At 37.6% G+C, this 17,890-nt stretch overlaps 1 protein-coding gene across 1 annotated transcript; it reads right to left on the minus strand.

Moving 5' to 3' along the window:
• Positions 1–241: 241 nt before the first annotated feature.
• Positions 242–17,654, minus strand: LOC146938537 (uncharacterized). Its single transcript, XM_085749648.1, has 2 exons — positions 17,183–17,654; positions 242–534 (listed from the first exon to the last, which is right to left on the minus strand). The coding sequence occupies exons 1-2, from the start codon at positions 17,652–17,654 to the stop codon at positions 242–244; spliced, it is 765 nt and encodes a 254-aa protein (XP_085605774.1).
• Between the last annotated feature and the right edge of the window lie 236 nt (positions 17,655–17,890).

Raw genomic sequence — 17,890 nt, forward strand, 5'->3', positions numbered from 1 at the left:
GTTTTAATATGAAGAAAAAGGGCTCCTTTTATAGGAGAGAAGTACAAAGTCAACTCCTTTATTTTAGGAGAAATATAATGACTCATAACTGATCATTAAACAAGAAAATAAATAATACTAATTAAGAAATATTTCAACACCCCCCCCCCCCCCCTCCCTCAGAATTGTACTTCATTGTGAACACCCACTTACATCCCACCGTTCTTTTACCTGTCGGCAGAGTTGTGGCACTCCTCAAGTTTTAATATGATGCAAAGTTAGACAAGGGGTGCCTAGTACATGGCCTACCTAGCTTCCTAAAGGCTATGAGAGCATTAAGATCAATATAATGTTTCCTAAGTTCTATGGGGACATCAAGGTCGGTATATAGAAAATTAGGATCAAGGAGAGATTTACCTGTCTGAGTCGGTTGACTTTCACTCGGTTCAGATTCTTGGCTGAGCTGAGGAATATGGTCTTCTACTACTTGATCATTGTTTCTTCTGGCATAAATTTTGCCTTTCCAAATTGGATTGCCTTCCTCAAATCTTTTTCCTGTTTCATTACAACGATGTTTATATGGTGCATTTTGATTAATTTCAGAAGAAAAAAAAAACATTTGTTTGATCTTTGTTTTGATTTGTTGCCTCAGATTCTGATTGATCCTTACTCATGAAAGGAGTAGGTTCATCTAATTTTTCCAAGGCATTTTCTTTAGGTGTAGATGTACATGGAACATAATTATTTGATGTATACACATCTTCTGAGATAATTAAGTTTTCAAACAATTCAGGAGAATCTTAACTGGTTATTAAACAAGAAAATAAATAATACTAATTAAGAAACATTTCAACATCTTCATAGTAGATTGAATAGCGTTAACAACATACTTTTATATTCGTTTAAGTTCAAATGAATTCCACTAAATCTTGTTATGCAGGCCTCACATAGATTTTGTGAGACTCATGAATCTAAACAAATAAATGGGTGTGTGTTGAAAGTGGTGAGAGTCTGCTGCTGCTATAATTCTAGCCGATTTTCCAAAAGCCAAACTATGGAAAGATAAAAGATTTTGGCACCTATTTCTTCTTTTTGTTTTTTATATCGGAAACCAAATAAGAAAAAAAGAAATAAATCACCAAAAGGAATAATTAGCAGCTGTATGGTGGAAGGGACTATGAAGTTATTAACATGACTTCAAATGACAAACCTTACAGGGCACACTACGTAATTTCCTAGAATATGCATAAATATGACTGCTAATAAATCTATAAACTTCTGTAAAAATAATAATTTATACACCCCACCTTTTACACTCTAAAACAAGAAGATTAAGTTACATACATGACACCACTCCTGTTAAACTTAATATATGACACCCATGATAATCCTATACTACAAAAACCATAATTGAATTGAAAAGTATTATAACATCGATCATGTCTATAAAATAAAATTTAATGATAATTTGAAATCATTTAATATGTAATGAGATACGTCAAAATTAATGTCTTGCGAACTTTAATCAAACGACTTAATTTTAAAGTATCTCATAGACATATATGAATTCAGAGTTAATTTTGAAGTATCTCATATCTATATTACAAATTCAATCGTTTTTAATCCAATGATTGAATTTGTAATATAGATATATGGAAAAAGTTATCATAGGTATCATAATTTTAAATTTGATATTGTGATGTCAATTGATCTGGTGTGTATATATATACCAATGCGTCAAACTTTAATTCGGCACCAAAACTCACCCTTTCATTTTATTTGATTCAATAACCTAGAGCAGTCATTTCTTTCAAAAAAAAAAAAAAAACTAGAGCAATCTCTAAAATATTTCACAAAATTATATATTTCGAGAGTTGTCTCACAACCTTTCATTAAATAAAAAAAAATTCCCTCTCTTTGTCCATCACCCCCAAGAGAGGGAAATGGTTAAGGTAATAAATTCTAATCACGAATAAGGGTGTTCATGGGTGGGTTTGGGTTGGGTTTGACCAAACCCAACACCAAACTAAATAGGGTACTCCGGTTTGGGTGAGGTAAAATAACCACTCGTTATATTATTGGATGGGTTTGGGTAAACCCACTAATTTTCGGGTTGGATTGGATTGGGTAATGGGTTACCCAACTTATTTTTCTACTTTTTTAATATTAAATGATAAGTCGTCGTAATTTTGTTTTAAAATAGCACTCTACTTTTTAATTTTCTCAAAAAAAATGTTTAACTTATTTTACTATAATTTTATGCATCATAGAATATCAAATAATAAATCCATCATAAAATACTTCAACAAACTAAAGTTGCATGACATAAAATTGCATTAGTATCAAAATAACCAAAAAGTGCAACATATTAATTTTTAACTCATGTTTTGATTTTCAATATATAGGGTACAGTGTGTATGTTTTGGAAATATAACTTTCTTCTACCCTATAAAAATCAAGATAAAAAATATTAACATTATTGGGTAAGTGGGTTTTTTGGGTTTGGGTCTGATTTTACCCGAAACCCATTTATTTTTATGGGTTTTCCATTTTTAGAAACCATACCCACCCAATTACCCAACCCAGCCCATTTTTTTGGATGGGTTTGACCGGATTTTCTGGGTTGACCCAACCCATGAACACCCCTAATCATGAACACTAATTCAATCTTTTCAAGAAAAAACACTAATTCATCTTGTTCATACAAAAATATCATCATGTCTCTCTCAATCTATCTACGTTTGGAAGCAGAAGCATAAGAGGGCTATTGATGAAATCTTCGTACTCTTCTATGATGCCATGCCATTTTAATTTAAAAATAATTAATAAGGAATATCAAATATTGGATTTCTACTTTTAAGGTTTTGATAAAAGAAAGGAAATGGCATTCATGCTCGTGAAGACAATGATATTAAATTAAAAAAAAGGGGTCATTTATGCAAAATTTGTTGTTGGCCCACTAAAGAAGCCCGAAAAACACCAATAAAAGACGCAAATACTTCTTCGATAGTTAACTGCCGCCGGTTTAGACCATCAGTACTTAACTACCGAAGTTTCCTCGGCAGTTAGCTGCCGCCGGTTCCATCGGCTGATAACTGCTGATGCGTCCTGAGCATATGCAGAAACAGAAACTCAGTTTTACAATTTCTCATTTCCTCTAAAACTTCTCAATTTCTCTCCAATTCCTCCAATTTCCATTTTCACGATTTGCAACTCAATCATCTCCACATTATCACAACTAAGTATCGTTAATCATTGTAATCATAATGTTAGTTTGTTTTGTTTTTTTTTTTTTTAAAAATTGAGTAGTTTGCATGTGGTTAGGGTTGATGTTGAAATTGAACTTTTGGTAGATTGCATGTGTTTTTAAGATGTTATAGATGAATGTAGTTGTTGTGAATTTTGCCTGAATGATTTTTAAATACAACGTGGTTTTGAATGGTGTCAAATGAACACAATTTGAATATGTTTGATACTTTGCGCACAAAGTGTTTGACAAAATGCCTAAATGAGAATTGTATTGATTATTTAGTTAGTTTATGTAGTTATAGATAATTGTAGTTGATGGCAATGATGTTTAGATTATGTTTAAGTTCCATGTGGTTTTGAATGGTATTTATATTATGCTGTGAATGTTGTTTATAATGTGATGTGAATGATGTTTAGATTTTATGGTAATTTTCTTGGTTCAATGATGTTAATTTTTTAAAAAAATTTGTAGAAATGCCTGATCCGGAGCAGTGGCAGCAAATTGACCCATCTAGGCTTATATCTGGTAGACTTTCCGTCACTAGTAGCGTGAGACGGCGGGCAAGACAAAACGCGCATATCCCAATGAGGGGAAGAGGTAAAGGTCGGATGGGGGATGGTGCAAAGAGTTCTCAGGCTACACAGCCTATGCAGTCGCAGGGGGTGACCCGACGCAGGTGGAGTACCTTAATTATCAGGACCATATACATGATGCCATTGATGGTGGTTATGATGAGAAACATATTCTGGATGGTGGCCATGTTCAGCAGGGCGAGGGCGAGGATGATGATGTGCCTGTATTAGAAGCAGATGACATTGCAGCACAGACAGCCCCACAGATATTACCTGATCAGCCTCCCTTTCATGGAGGACCTCTTGATACATCCCTTTCAAATAACGTAAGTGTTAATTTTAATTGTCTAAAATTATTATATTCAATACTTATTAAATATTATATCAACATATTATATTTCTTTTTTGTTTTAAATTGGCGCGTGTAATTATAATTAAATTGGCGCGCGAAATTTAATTTTAAAATGTCGTGCGTAATATAAATTTAAATTACACGTGCTTGCCAATTTAAATGTTTTAATTTTTTTTAAAAGTGATTTGTCTTTTTTTTTAAGTTTTAAATATGTTATGTCTTAAATTAGAAATATGTGTGCCAATTTAAATTCGTGATTTTTTTTTAAATGTGTTATGTCTTTTTATTTATTTAAATGTTAACAATGTTTATGTTTTTTTGAATATGTTTTTTTTATTATTACTTCAGATTCCTAAGGAGCGTAAAGTAAAACTCATTAATCATGGGGCTAACAGTTTGGATCTTCGACGTCCACATCATAATCAGGGATGGTTTTGGGGTCTGTTGAGGGCGAGCGGGCTACATGATTTTCTTTACACATGCTACGTCAATGTGCCGCATGCTTTGCTGATGACTTTATGCGAGAGGTGGCATACCGATACCAGTAGTTTTCACTTGCCTGTAGGGATGATGACCATTACTTTGGATGATGTTGCCTGTCTGTTGCATCTTCCCATTGAAGGGATCATGTTGAGCCATCCAAAGAAGGTGTCTCAGGCTGATGGAGTGGAGCTAATGGTGAGACGCTTAAGTGTGACAATGGCTGAGGCTGTGAAAAATAGCAACGGCGAGTTCGGTGCTTACATTAGTTATAAGGTGCTGAAGAAGTATTATGATGAGGACTACCTCGATATTGCTACCAGATTGTCAGATGCACAGACTCCAGAGGAGGTATATGTGCTGGGAAGGATTAGGACTGCTTGTGTGAAGTGTTACCTCCTGTACTTGGTTGGATGCTTGTTGTTTGGTGATAAAAGCAACAAACACATCGAGTTGATTTATCTGACGACCATGGAGAACTACGGGAGGATGCGTAAATATTCTTGGGGAGGGATGACATTGGCATATCTATACCATTGTCTATCTGAGGTCTCTTTGCCTGGAAACAAAGCTATTGGGGGAAGCATTACACTGCTCATTGTAATAAATTGGGGGGAAGCACTTCAGAAAGCTGTTCGGTTGCAAAGGTTGTCTCAATCTGTTCCACCTAGTGCATGGGAACCGACACTGAAGCCGACACCTACTGAATCTGAAACAAGCTCTTCTCCTAAATCTATCATGGGAGAACCTGAACCACCAAGACCGAAGTTAGGAGACTATGGTCTAGCTACTCACCGTGGTCGCTTAACTCATACTTTTCAACCTGCAAATCTTGTTGCTTTTGATATCAAGATATCTGTTCAGAATGGGTTGAAGGAGAGACAGTTTGATGGGACCGACCTCATGAGTCCTCATGAACACTTGAGTCATTTTGCTGAAACCTGCGAGTTGTGTGTACCTCCAGCTAATGTTACGAAGAGTCAGAAGAGACTTAGGTTGCTTCCATTCACCTTAACCGGAAGAGCCAAAGATTGGTTGCTATCTTTGCCAACTGGAACAATTCAGACATGGGATGAACTGGAGCTAAAATTTCTAGAGAAGTACTTTCCTATGGCCAAATATCTTGACAAAAAGCAAGAGATATCAAACTTCAGGCAAGGGGAGAGCGAGTCAATATATGATGCTTTGGAGCGATTCAACTTGCTTCTAAAGAGATGTCCTAACCATGAATTCACTGACAAGCAATACCTCCAAATCTTTACTGAGGGTTTAACACATAACAATAGGATGTTCCTTGATGCATCAGTTGGTGGTAGCCTGAAATCCAAGATTGATCATGAAGTCCAAGCTCTAATTGAAAGCATGGCTGCTAATGAATACCGTGCTGATGTGAAAAAGAAAGAAAGAGGAGTATTCAGAGTGAGTGACCAAACTGCAATCTTAGCTAACCAAGCAGCCATGAACAAGCAATTGGAGACTCTAACTAAGGAGTTTCACTGTTTCACTATGGCTAACAAGCAACAACAAGTAGCTGCAATCAGGTGTGACTTATGTGGAGAGGGACATGCAAATGGTGAGTGTGTACCTGAAGGATCTAGTGAGGAAGCAAACTACATGGGGAGCTATCGAAGGCAGAATCAATATTACAATCCAGGCATTAACAAGCATCCCAACTTAAGCTACTCAAATAACAACACCTTGAACCCTCCAATGCCCAATCCTCAACAACAGCAACAAAGAAAGCCTTCTTCTCTTGAAGAAACTATGATTAACTTCATGAAGATGACTCAAGGAAACTTTGAAGAGATGAAGAAAAGTCAAGAAGCTGAAAGGAAGAACAATGAAGCCTCCAGGAAGATGCTTGAAACTCAACTGGGACAATTGGCTAAGCAGATGGCTGAACAAAACAAAGGGGGATTCTCAGGAAACACTAAGGAGAACCCTAAGAATGAGTCTTGCAATGCTATTGAATTAAGAAGCAAAAAGGTTTTGACACCTTTACTTCCAAAAGTTCCAAAGAAAGTTGATGAAGTAATAGTGGAGGTAGAAAAAGATGGTGAAGTTGAAAAGAATGTTGAGGATGTAGTTGAAAAAGATATTGAACATGGTGTAGTTGAAAATGAGAGTAATCAAGGAGTAGTTGAAAATTAAAAGAAGAAAAAAATAGAGGGAGAAAAAAGTGAGAAATTAGTAGATGAAGACTCAATCTTGAGGAAGTCTAGGAATCAAATATTGAAGGATGGAGATCAACCACAAATTATTCCATCTTATGTGAAGCTTCCCTACCCCCATCTAGCTAAAAAGAAGAAGAAGGAGGAAGGACAATTCAAGAAGTTCATGCAACTTTTCTCACAACTTCAGGTGAATATTCCTTTCGGTGAAGCTCTTGATCAAATGCCTGTGTACAATAAGTTCATGAAAGACTTGTTAACGGGAAGGAGAAAGCCAAAAGATGATGAGAACATTTCTCTTTCCAAGAATTGTAGTGCTATCCTCCAAAAGAAGCTCCCACCTAAGTTAAAAGATCCTGGTGCTTTTACTATCCCTTGCTCCATTGGGCCGGTAGACATTGTTAGAGCTTTATGTGATTTAGGGGCAAGTATCAACTTGATTCCCCTTTCAATGATGAAGAAGCTTGGATGTGGGGAGCCAAAGCCAACAAGAATGACCCTCACTCTAGCTGATCGGTCAATCTTTTATCCTTTCGGTGTGCTTGAAGATGTGCTAGTTAAAGTTAATGAGCTAGTATTTCCGGCAGATTTTGTGATATTAGATATGGCTGAAGATGAAGACATGCCACTCATTCTAGGAAGACCCTTCCTTAAAACTGGTCGTGCTTTGATTTATGTTGAGATGGGTGAACTAATGTTGAGATTTCATAATGAGCAAGTGGTGTTCAATATCTTTGAGGCAATGAAACACCGAGATGAAAATCCGAAGTGTTACCAGATTGATGTTATTGAAGAAATAGTTGAAGACAATTCCCGAGAACCTCAACCAACACAACCTATGGAAAGAGAAATTGTTAATTCTATAGAGAGTTGTGAGCCGGATGACGATCTTGAGGTGAGTGAATGTGTCAGGCAACTTGAGGCAAGCAACCAAGAGTTGGAACCGGTGAGAGTTGAAGATATAATTTGCAAAGACTCTACAGGTGCGCCAACTTTGAGTGGAGAAGGAGAAAAAAATCCAGAATTGAAAGAACTTCCTTCTAACTTGAAGTATGTGTTTCTTTGCAAGGATGCCTCTAAACTAGCAATCATCAGCAGTACCTTGACATCTTTAGAAGAAGAAAAATTAATGAGGGTGTTAAGGGACAATCAAGGAGCTTTGGGGTGGAACATTTCTGATTTGAAGGGTATTAGTCCGGTTTATTGCATGCACAAGATACACATGGAGGCTGAATACAAACCGGTGGTTCAACCTCAAAGAAGACTAAATCTAACAATGAAGGAAGTGGTGAAGAAAGAGGTGCTTAAGTTACTTGATGCAGGTATGATTTACCCTATCTCTGATAGTTCATGGGTAAGTCCGGTTCATGTGGTACCTAAGAAAGGAGGAATGACGGTGGTGGCTAATGAGAAAAAAGGAATTGATACCCACCCGTACCGTCACCGGTTGGAGAATGTGTATAGACTACCGAAGACTGAATACCGCCACAAGGAAGGATCATTTCCCGTTACCGTTCATGGATCAAATGATTGAGAGATTGGCTGGCCAAGCCTTTTATTGCTTTTTGGATGGGTATTTGGGGTATAATCAGATTGCAGTGGCTCCAAAAGATCAAGAGAAGACTGCCTTCACTTGTCCATTTGGCGTGTTTGCTTATAGAAGGATGCCCTTTGGGCTGTGTAATGCGCCGGCAACCTTTCAAAGGTGTATGCTTTCCATTTTCTCAGACATGATAGAGAAGAACATTGAGGTATTTATGGATGACTTTTCTGTGTTTGGTAAGTCTTTTGATCAATGCTTGTTTCACCTAGATGTTGTCCTTAAACGATGCACCGAAACTAAGCTTGTTTTAAACTAGGAAAAATGTCATTTTATGGTGACTGAAGGAATAGTTTTGGGTCATAAAATAAGTACTAAAGGCATAGAGGTGGATCAAGCTAAGATAGAGGTTATAGAAAAACTTGCCCCACCTTTTAATGTTAAAGGAGTAAGAAGTTTCTTGGGGCATGCCGGTTTCTATCGGCGTTTCATAAAAGATTTTTTCTAAAATGTCAAAGACCCTCTGTAACCTCTTGGTCAAAGAAAATGAGTATAATTTTGATTCTGAATGTGTAAATGCTTTTTCTTTGATTAAAACCAAGTTGGTAACTGCACCAATAATCATTGCACCCGATTGGGATTTACCTTTTGAACTTATGTGTGATGCAAGTGATTATGCTGTTGGTGCAGTCCTAGGCCAACGAAAGAACAAATTTTTCCATGCAATTTACTATGCAAGCAAGGTTTTAAATGAAAATCGAGTTAACTATTCCATAACCGAAAAGGAGTTGCTTGCAGTAATCTTTGCATTGGAAAAGTTTCGTTCTTACCTAATAGGCTCCAAAGTCATTGTTTTTACAGATCATGCAGCTCTGAAATATCTTTTGACTAAAGGGGATTCAAAGCCTCGGCTGTTGAGGTGGATCCTTTTGTTGCAAGAGTTTGATCTTGAGATTCGTGACAAGAAGGAAGTAGAGAATGTGGTAGTTGATCACCTCTCAAGGTTGGAAAATGATTAGGTGACAAAAAAAGAGAAGGCCATCAAGGCCGAGTTTCCAGATGAACAGTTGTTTGCTATTGGAGAAAGGCTCTGGTTTGCTGACATAGTGAACTTTAAGGCCGGTAACATAGTTCCTGATGACATGAATTATCATCAGAGGAAAAAGTTCTTCAAATATGCAAACCACTACTTCTGGGATGACCCTTATCTGTTTAAGGTAGGCACTGAAGGATTGATTAGACGTTGTGTTGTAGGTGAGGAAGCTCATAGTATCATGTGGCACTGCCATAACTCAGCTTTTGGGGGCCACCATAGTGGAGAAAGAACCGCTGCAAAAAATTTGCAAAGTGGATTCTGGTGGACCACCCTTTTCAAGGATTTCCACGACTTTGTTGCGCGATGTGACAAACGCCAAAGGACAGGTAACATTTCAAAGAGGAATGAAATGCCCCTTTCAGGAATCATTGAAGTTGAACCATTTGATTGTTGTGGCATTGATTTTATGGGACCTTTCCCTTCCTCTTACTATTTTCTCGATATTCTTGTTTGTGTTGACTATGCCACAAAATGGGTTGAATCGAAACCATGTGTTGCTAATGATGCCAAGATTGTTGTTAACTTCCTGCAGAAGAACATTTTCACTAGGTTTGGAACACCTAGAGTCTTGATCGGTGATGGGGGGAGGCACTTTTGCAATAATTTTCTTGAAAATGTGCTCAAAAAGTATAACATCAGGCATAAAGTTGCAACTCCCTATCACCCACAAACAAGTGGTCAAGCGGAGGTTTCAAACTGACAGCTGCAACAGATACTAGAGAAGACAGTTGCGTCAAATAGGAAAGATTGGTCTAAAAAATTAGATGACGCACTGTGGGCATATAGGACAGCCTTTAAGACTCATCTAGGGCTCTCACCCTATCAGTTAGTCTATAGGAAGGCATGTCATCTTCCAGTTGAGCTAGAACATAAAGCATACTGGCCATCAAGGCCTTAAATTTTGATCAAGTAGCCGCTGGTAAGAAAAGACTCTTGAAACTTAATGAACTTGAGGAGATGAGGCTTAGAATGTATGAAAATGCGCTCATCTATAAAGCCAGGACTAAAAGGTATCATGACAAAAACTTAGTATCTTGGGATATTAACTCTGGGCAACTAGTTTTGTTGTATAATTCCAGGTTGAAGCTGTTTCCTGGAAAGCTCAAGTCAAAGTGGTTGGGGCCGTTCTTGGTAAAAAGTGTGTCACCTCATGGAGCTGTTGAGTTGATGACACCTGAAGGTGACCGAAGTTTCGAAGCAAATGGGTAGAGAGTTAAGCCATATATGGGTGGCGGCCTACCGAAAGCAAGGGTGGGACTTATTCTGACGGACCTCTAAGGGTCATCGACAGTCAAGCTAGTGACGGTAAAGAAGATCTTGGTCGGAGGCAACCCACATTTTTATTTCAAGTAGTATTTTTATTTTTATTGCTTTCGAAAAATCAAAAACACAAAAAGATTTTAGCTGAAATGAACAGAGGAACAAAAAATTTCAAGTCCAATACTGGGCGAAATTGTGACACAATTTGGGCAAAACGTGACACGATTTTGCCTCACCTCTGAAGCTCTCACAGAATTTTTCTAAGTTAAAAATTGTGCCATTCGACATTTTGAAAAACGTGTCATGATACTGAAATCCTGCGATTTTGGCACTCCAAAATTTTTCTAAGTCTTAATCTGGTAGCATTCGACATTGCGAAATCGTGACACGTTGACCAAAACGTGGCACAATTTCTGGACAAGAAATTTTTTCAAAAAAAGCAATCGTGACACGTTTTGCCCAAACGTGACACGATTTTGGTGGTTTACAAAATTTTACATTTACAAAACCAAATCGTGACACGTTTTTGGCCAAACGTGACACTATTTTCCCAGCCTATAAATAAACCCAACACGATTTTTATTCCCTTCACTTCCAAAAGTAGCCAAACTCTGCCAAAATTTTCCCATAACCCTAACCTCAGAAATTCTAACCCTTTTCTACCAAAAATCTTCATCTTTTCATCTCCAATTCACCAAACCATCACCATAAACCACCTCATTACCCACAAACAACCAAACTTCATCATATTCATCATCTCCATCACAAACCCTAACCCTAACCTTCATCAACCCTAATTCCTAACCCTAAACAAGGTTGAGACACGAAACAAAGGCAAATCCCAAGCACCAACCCAACCATCAAAGCAGGCCAAAACAGCCCCCAAACGCAAACAACCTGTTAAACCTAACCCTAACACCACACCACCATCATTTGTTAACTATCCGTTCACAACAATGCTACCAGAGACCGCTTCAAAGACATCCGTGGTTATAGAGTGATCCCCGAGAGAGGGTTTGATTTTACCAAACTCATATCCAACCCAGAGTTCCACCAAGTGATTACTGAGAGAGGGTAGGAGTCCCTTGTGAGCATGATCTTTGAGCAAGCCAACAAGACGGTGGGGATTGAGTCCTATTCAAATGCTAGGTTCATGGGGAGGAAGTATGTGTCCTATGTGATAGGGAAGGAGATTGATTATAGCTCGGAGAGGATCAATGAGTTGCTGGAGATCGTGCCACCGGAGGAGTGTGATGTAAAGAGAAGAATGGAGGAGTGTAAGAACTGGGACGATGAGAGGTGGGAAGAGTTATTGATGCAGATTTGTGTAGAGGGTGCGAAGTGGCATGGAGGGTCACACATGCTGTTGAGGGCTGACTTCAAGCCCTATGCAAAGGCTTAGGCATCTTTTGTGGTGGAAACTTTGGAGGGCACCTCTTGTACTTCAGAAATTCTCCTGCCCCGTCTGCTTACCTTGTCTGCTATTCTTGATGGTGCACCCATCAATGTTTGTGAGTTAATTGCCAACAATATCTATATGTTTGCTTCAGGTACAAAGAAGGCGCTCCCTCACTTGAGGCTTATCAATTGGCTTTATGAGAAGCAAGAGTGCGATCTATTTGGCAATGACTTGAGTGCAGCTATGATGAAGCCAATAACTGATACCTACATCGATGGCTTCATCAAGGACTATCAGGATCGGTTGCATGCTATTCAGGTTACCGAGGCAGCAGCAGAAGGACAGCCACAACCACCGCCACCACGTCAGCCACAGCCACCTCCACTTCAGTCTGTGCATGGAGAGGGGAGCAGTCAGCAGGGTGCCTATGCACCCATTAATCCTATGATGATGAACTACATGTTCGGCCACGCCAATTGGATGAATGAGGTGTCAGATCAGGAGTATTGGAACCGTCCTAGGTTTGGTCAGGAGTTCACTGAGGCGGTCTGGCTCAATAGGAGAGAGATGACGGGCTCTTTTGAGCGTTTTGATGGGTCCGAGGAGGCTATGGACCACTACTTTGATGTCACCAGAGGTCGAGCTCAGGCTAGAGAGCAGGAGATTAGAGCCGACTTTGTTGCTGGTGGAGCCCAGTCTAGACATCACTTTGGGGAGGACTCTTATGCAGAGGAGAACCCCAGCGCATGGATTCCGGAGGACCAGATGCAGGATTGAGTGGACTACTGATGGTCCAACTCATTTTTATTTTTTCTGTTTTGTTTTAGCACTTTGGTTATGTACTTTTATTTTTATGTTTGAACAATTTTATTTGCTTTCATAATGGTTAACTCGGTTGTACCCCCTGTTTATGTAATTGTTCGTGAACTTGTTTATTATTGATGAGGTGGTCACAAATATTTGTTCAAGTGGTATTGCAAAAGTTCAAAAGGAGGAGTGACTTGTGTTTCAAAGGTGAAGTGTACAGCAGTTAAAGATAGGTAGTCACAACTCCCAAATATCATAAATGTAAGGTTCATGACCAAAATTTAATTTTTCCAATTTACTTATATAGAGTGTTCCATGCGTTTACATTTCTAGAACTTGCATTGTTTATCTATTGTTGATTGTTCTTTGTCAATAGCACACTGAGGCAAAAGTGCTTGGTCCTGTGAGCCTTTTTGAAGCCTACCCTGATTTTAATTGTTATTTTTATCCTTTTCTTAGCCAATTTGAGCCGGTAGGTTTAGAACTTTTTGTTCGGTGCAAACTACATTACAAGCTTAGAAACTTTTAGGACTTGTCCCATATTGTTTATCTGAGTTAGGCATTGTAGAATGTTGCTAAAGAATAAGTTTGGGGTTGCTATTGGAATTTGCAACCAATTAAGTTTGGGGTGGGGGTACTAGAGAACAAAGAAAAAACATATCATGAAAAATACACACAAAAATGGTGTATAAAAAAAAAAGAGAAAATAGAATGAAAAAGGGACAAAACATTGAAAATTCGAGTAACTTTAAACTCGATTGTCCCAATAGTTTCAAGTATTCTCCAGTACCTTTGCAAGAATTGTTGTTCCATAAGGTGAATGATTGATGGATTGAATTTTGTGCTTAAACTTCCGTAGGAATGCCTAACTCAAATTTTATGTAACCTACTTATCCAAATATTATCCCACCTTCACCTAAGCCCCGTTATAACCCTTAAGGACCTCAAAGTGTGCATTCACATTGATTTTGATTGACGTTTAGAAACTTTTCAAGCGTATGGTAATATGTAGATTGCATGTCGACTGTGTGTGAACCCTTTTCATATTTTTGCGTGGAGTTGTGAATTGGTGGATGCATACAAGTCAAACTAGCTCATCTTTAGCTAGTAAGGTGTTGAACTTTTGGGTACTATTGCTTGATCAGGTAATTGTTATTTTACTGTCGATTGTCAGCTTTGCAAGTAAATTCCTTGAGGACAAGGAATGGTTCAAACAAGTAATGGTTCAAGTTTGGGGTTGTGATGACATCTCATCATTACGTAACTTTATATGTATTTTGTTCACAAATTGGAGTTCACATGGAGACTTATGTAGCAAAAAGAGCAGAAAAACTGAAGAAAATGCAAAGAGAAAAACGTGTCACGATTTGGTGAAAACGTGACACGATCTGGTACAGGCAACATCATGGGTTCAACATTAAGTAAAACATGTCATGATTGGTAAAACGTGACACGATTTGAGAAAACCTAATTCAGTGTCTTGCTCCACAAGGTGGAAACGTGTCACGATTTACTTAAAACGTGACACGATTTGGGCGAATTTCTGTGCCTATTTAAGTTGAAGTCTATTCCAAAAACAAGGGTTACAAATTCTAGAGAGAGAAAGTGCAATTTGTAGACCTGGAGGCTGAAGAACGGGGTGATTTCCTCCAATCTATACCAGTTTATGTATGTTTTAATTCCTTTAATGATTATGTTATTTGTAAACACTATTATGAGTAGCTAAATCCTTTAGATGTTAGGTCTGAGATGATTCTTTGTAACCCTAATTGAAACATGTTGCTGTGAAACTCTATATATTGTGAATGACAATCTAGTCTTTATTCAATTCAATTGTTCTTAATGCTTTTTATATCTTGATCAAATATAAATATGATTTGTTGAGAACGAATGACTACTAACCCTAGCTTTCAACTTAGAGCTAAATTGAATTGTTCTAATAAACATGGTTAGTCTAGGAATGGATAATCGTTTGTTAGTGATATTAGGTTAACGTGCTTAAACCTTCAAGAATTATTAGATCACCTAAGGAATTAGGGGTTGTAGTTTAAGAAGAGGGTCCTAACTCAAGGGATTGATTAGGACTATTTTGTTAACTATCTTGGGACTAGAAAATCATTTATAAGACTAGGTGCAGTATACCAATTAGGGGAGCATATATGATTCGAAAGACCTGAACTCATCTCTCTCTTATTCTTAAAAACCAACTTTATTTTCTATCATTATTTTTATGCAATCAAACCAATCAACTGCCTAGTGGCAAACCAAAATAACTTTTACACATCCTAAGTTCCAACGTAGTTGAATTATTGAGATTAAAAACAGTCCTCATGGGATCGATATTTTTACTACTTCGATAGTATTTGGTGCACTTGCCAAAGATCTATCATGCGGTGTTGACAATGTGTATCGTCACTTGCTGAGAGAGTTAAACGGAAGTATGGATACGTGCAGAATGTCCTTAGACATCCGACGGATGTTGTTGAGCTACAAGTGACTCAGATTATGCAGGCTTTCATTGACTTTCGTAATCACACGATTAAGGAGCCTGATTGGGATGAGCTGGCAGGAGAGACGATATGGCGGATGGAGGATGGCTATATGATATAGTACAGACGGGTGTCTCACCCTCATATTTTTGCATTTATTCTGGGATCTCCTCCTAGGCAACTAAATGAGGAGCGGATCATTGCACACAAATGGGAATTACTAGGCAAGAGGCTCGCCTAATAGCTATGAGATGATTAGTGGCGTTGTTGCCTATGTTGATGAGCAGTTGGGTCAGGAGGTGATGAGCCCTAAGCAATGGTATGCGGCCATGCGCCATGTTAGGGAGCAAATAGTACCGATATTGACCAGGAGGCGAGCCCAGAGGCCGAGGAGGCAGCATGTCGAGCAGGAGCAGCAGTAGGAGTATTTTCTGTTTAGGACAAATTTTTAGGACTTGGTGTTAGTTTTCATGACATTTGTTCGTTCCGTTCTATTTTCATGACATTTCTTAGTTTGTTTGTATTTTGATGACATATTATCGTATTTTAAATATAACAGATGTTGGTAATTTCCGTTTATTTTTCGCATCAATCTTGATATTTTATTAATGTTAATGTTGGTTCAAATCTTGCTTAGTTTTTGATTCGGCGTTGACATAATATGCCTAAAACCTTTAACAGGTTGTGTATAAGCAGCATCTTCTGCAAATATAGGTTCAGGGACAAAAGGGAACCGACGGCAGTTAACTACCGAGGAAATTGAAACCGGCGGCAGTTAACTGATGAGGGTCATTTTGGTCTTTTACTAGTGTGTTTCAGCCTTCTTTTGTGTGTCAACAGAAATTTTCCATTTATGCAACAAAGTCGGCCAATAATTGGGCTTTGAATGCTTTTTAACATTCGAATGCAACGTCAAATCCAGACATCTCCACATAACATTTTGTCATCCTTTCAACAAGTTATTATCTCAATAATATGTGTTTAATGGGCTGGTCGGTTTGTACTATTATAGAATGGGCCAGGAAATTGTCAAAGACATTCCAGCCACGTTCATTAAAGTTAGAGCAATCTTTTCGATCTTCTGATATCTTGTTCCTGGCCCTTGAGTACTTTGGTTACAAAGTACTCCCTCCGGTCACTATTATAAGCAAATTTTGATTTTTTAGGTTCATTCAATAAATGATGTATGTGGTCTATATTGTAGACCACATACATCATTTATTGAATGAATCTAAAAAGTAGAAATTTGCTTATAATAGTGACCAGAGGGAGTACATCATAAGAAAAACAAAAGCTTTACTAATTTCTCAAAGTACCCTTATTAATATAATAGTTAGTAAAGTAGTTAATTGGATTGAGGTACAATAAATAAGGTACATTAGACAGTGATAAAAACAAGATTCGAATGGTAACATATTTTTCTCACGAGCTTAAAGCTCATTTTTACTAGCTTATAACTTAATTTAATAAGCTAATTCAATTAATCTCTAACTTAAACCTTATAATTTATCATTTTTTTCTCACTTTAATACTTGTCATCTTACCTGAAAAAATTATATATCAATTAAAATATTTTTTACATGATTTGATATTTATAAGTTAGTTCAACCACTAATTTTATCAAAGACTCAAATTCAACCAGCTTACTTATTCGCTAAGTTATAAGCTAGTCACTAATCGCTATCCACTAATTTTTCCCCCAAACAAAGCCTTAATATGAGTACGAGAAAGTAACATTCAACAATGCATAAACATAATTATCAAACAAGAACTTTGAATTTCCATACCTGAACCACGTTCACCATCTTTCATCCTCTGTTCTTCAGCCCTTTTCTTCTCTTCAACCTTTTCATCTTCCAAATCAACAATCTTTCTCTTCTTCACATCGTCATCAATACACGTTCGAGACCCTAATTTCCCTTTCACAACACCACCATTCTTCACCAACTCGTTCTTATACCTTTCTTCTTTCACCCTCTTCAGCTCCATCTCCACACTAACCTTATCTGACCTCTCCATTTGAAATTTCTTTTCTAACAAATCAATTTGCTTCTTCTTCTCTTTGATTTCAGTTTTGAACATTGCTTCCCTTGAAACTAGGGTTTCTTCAACGACATCGAAATCCCTTTGTATGGTCGTGTCTCGGAGCTTCGAAAGTAGCTCCGAAATGCTCATGTTTTGCAGATTGCTCCAGTTTCTCCAGTCATCAGGTCCGAAGAGTTTGACAGATCCGGTTCGGATTTCGTGTCGCTTTTCCATTAGCAACGGTACTTAGTATCCATGTTATTAATAAGAAACACAAATTAATTCCGCTATTTTTTCTCAATTTTAAATATTTAAATAAATTCACTAAATCATTAGAAAACACATCAAGATAAGACAAGCAAACAAATAAACTCACTATTAATTCAATAGATAATCGAACAATCATGAAGGTTATAAGAATACACATTGCATAACTTTGAAAATAAAGAAACACTGAAACAATCAATCAT

This window comes from Medicago sativa, chromosome 3 (assembly GCF_051527215.1).
Source record: "Medicago sativa cultivar Bolivia chromosome 3, Bolivia_mono, whole genome shotgun sequence".
NCBI classification, from domain to species: domain Eukaryota; kingdom Viridiplantae; phylum Streptophyta; class Magnoliopsida; order Fabales; family Fabaceae; genus Medicago; species Medicago sativa.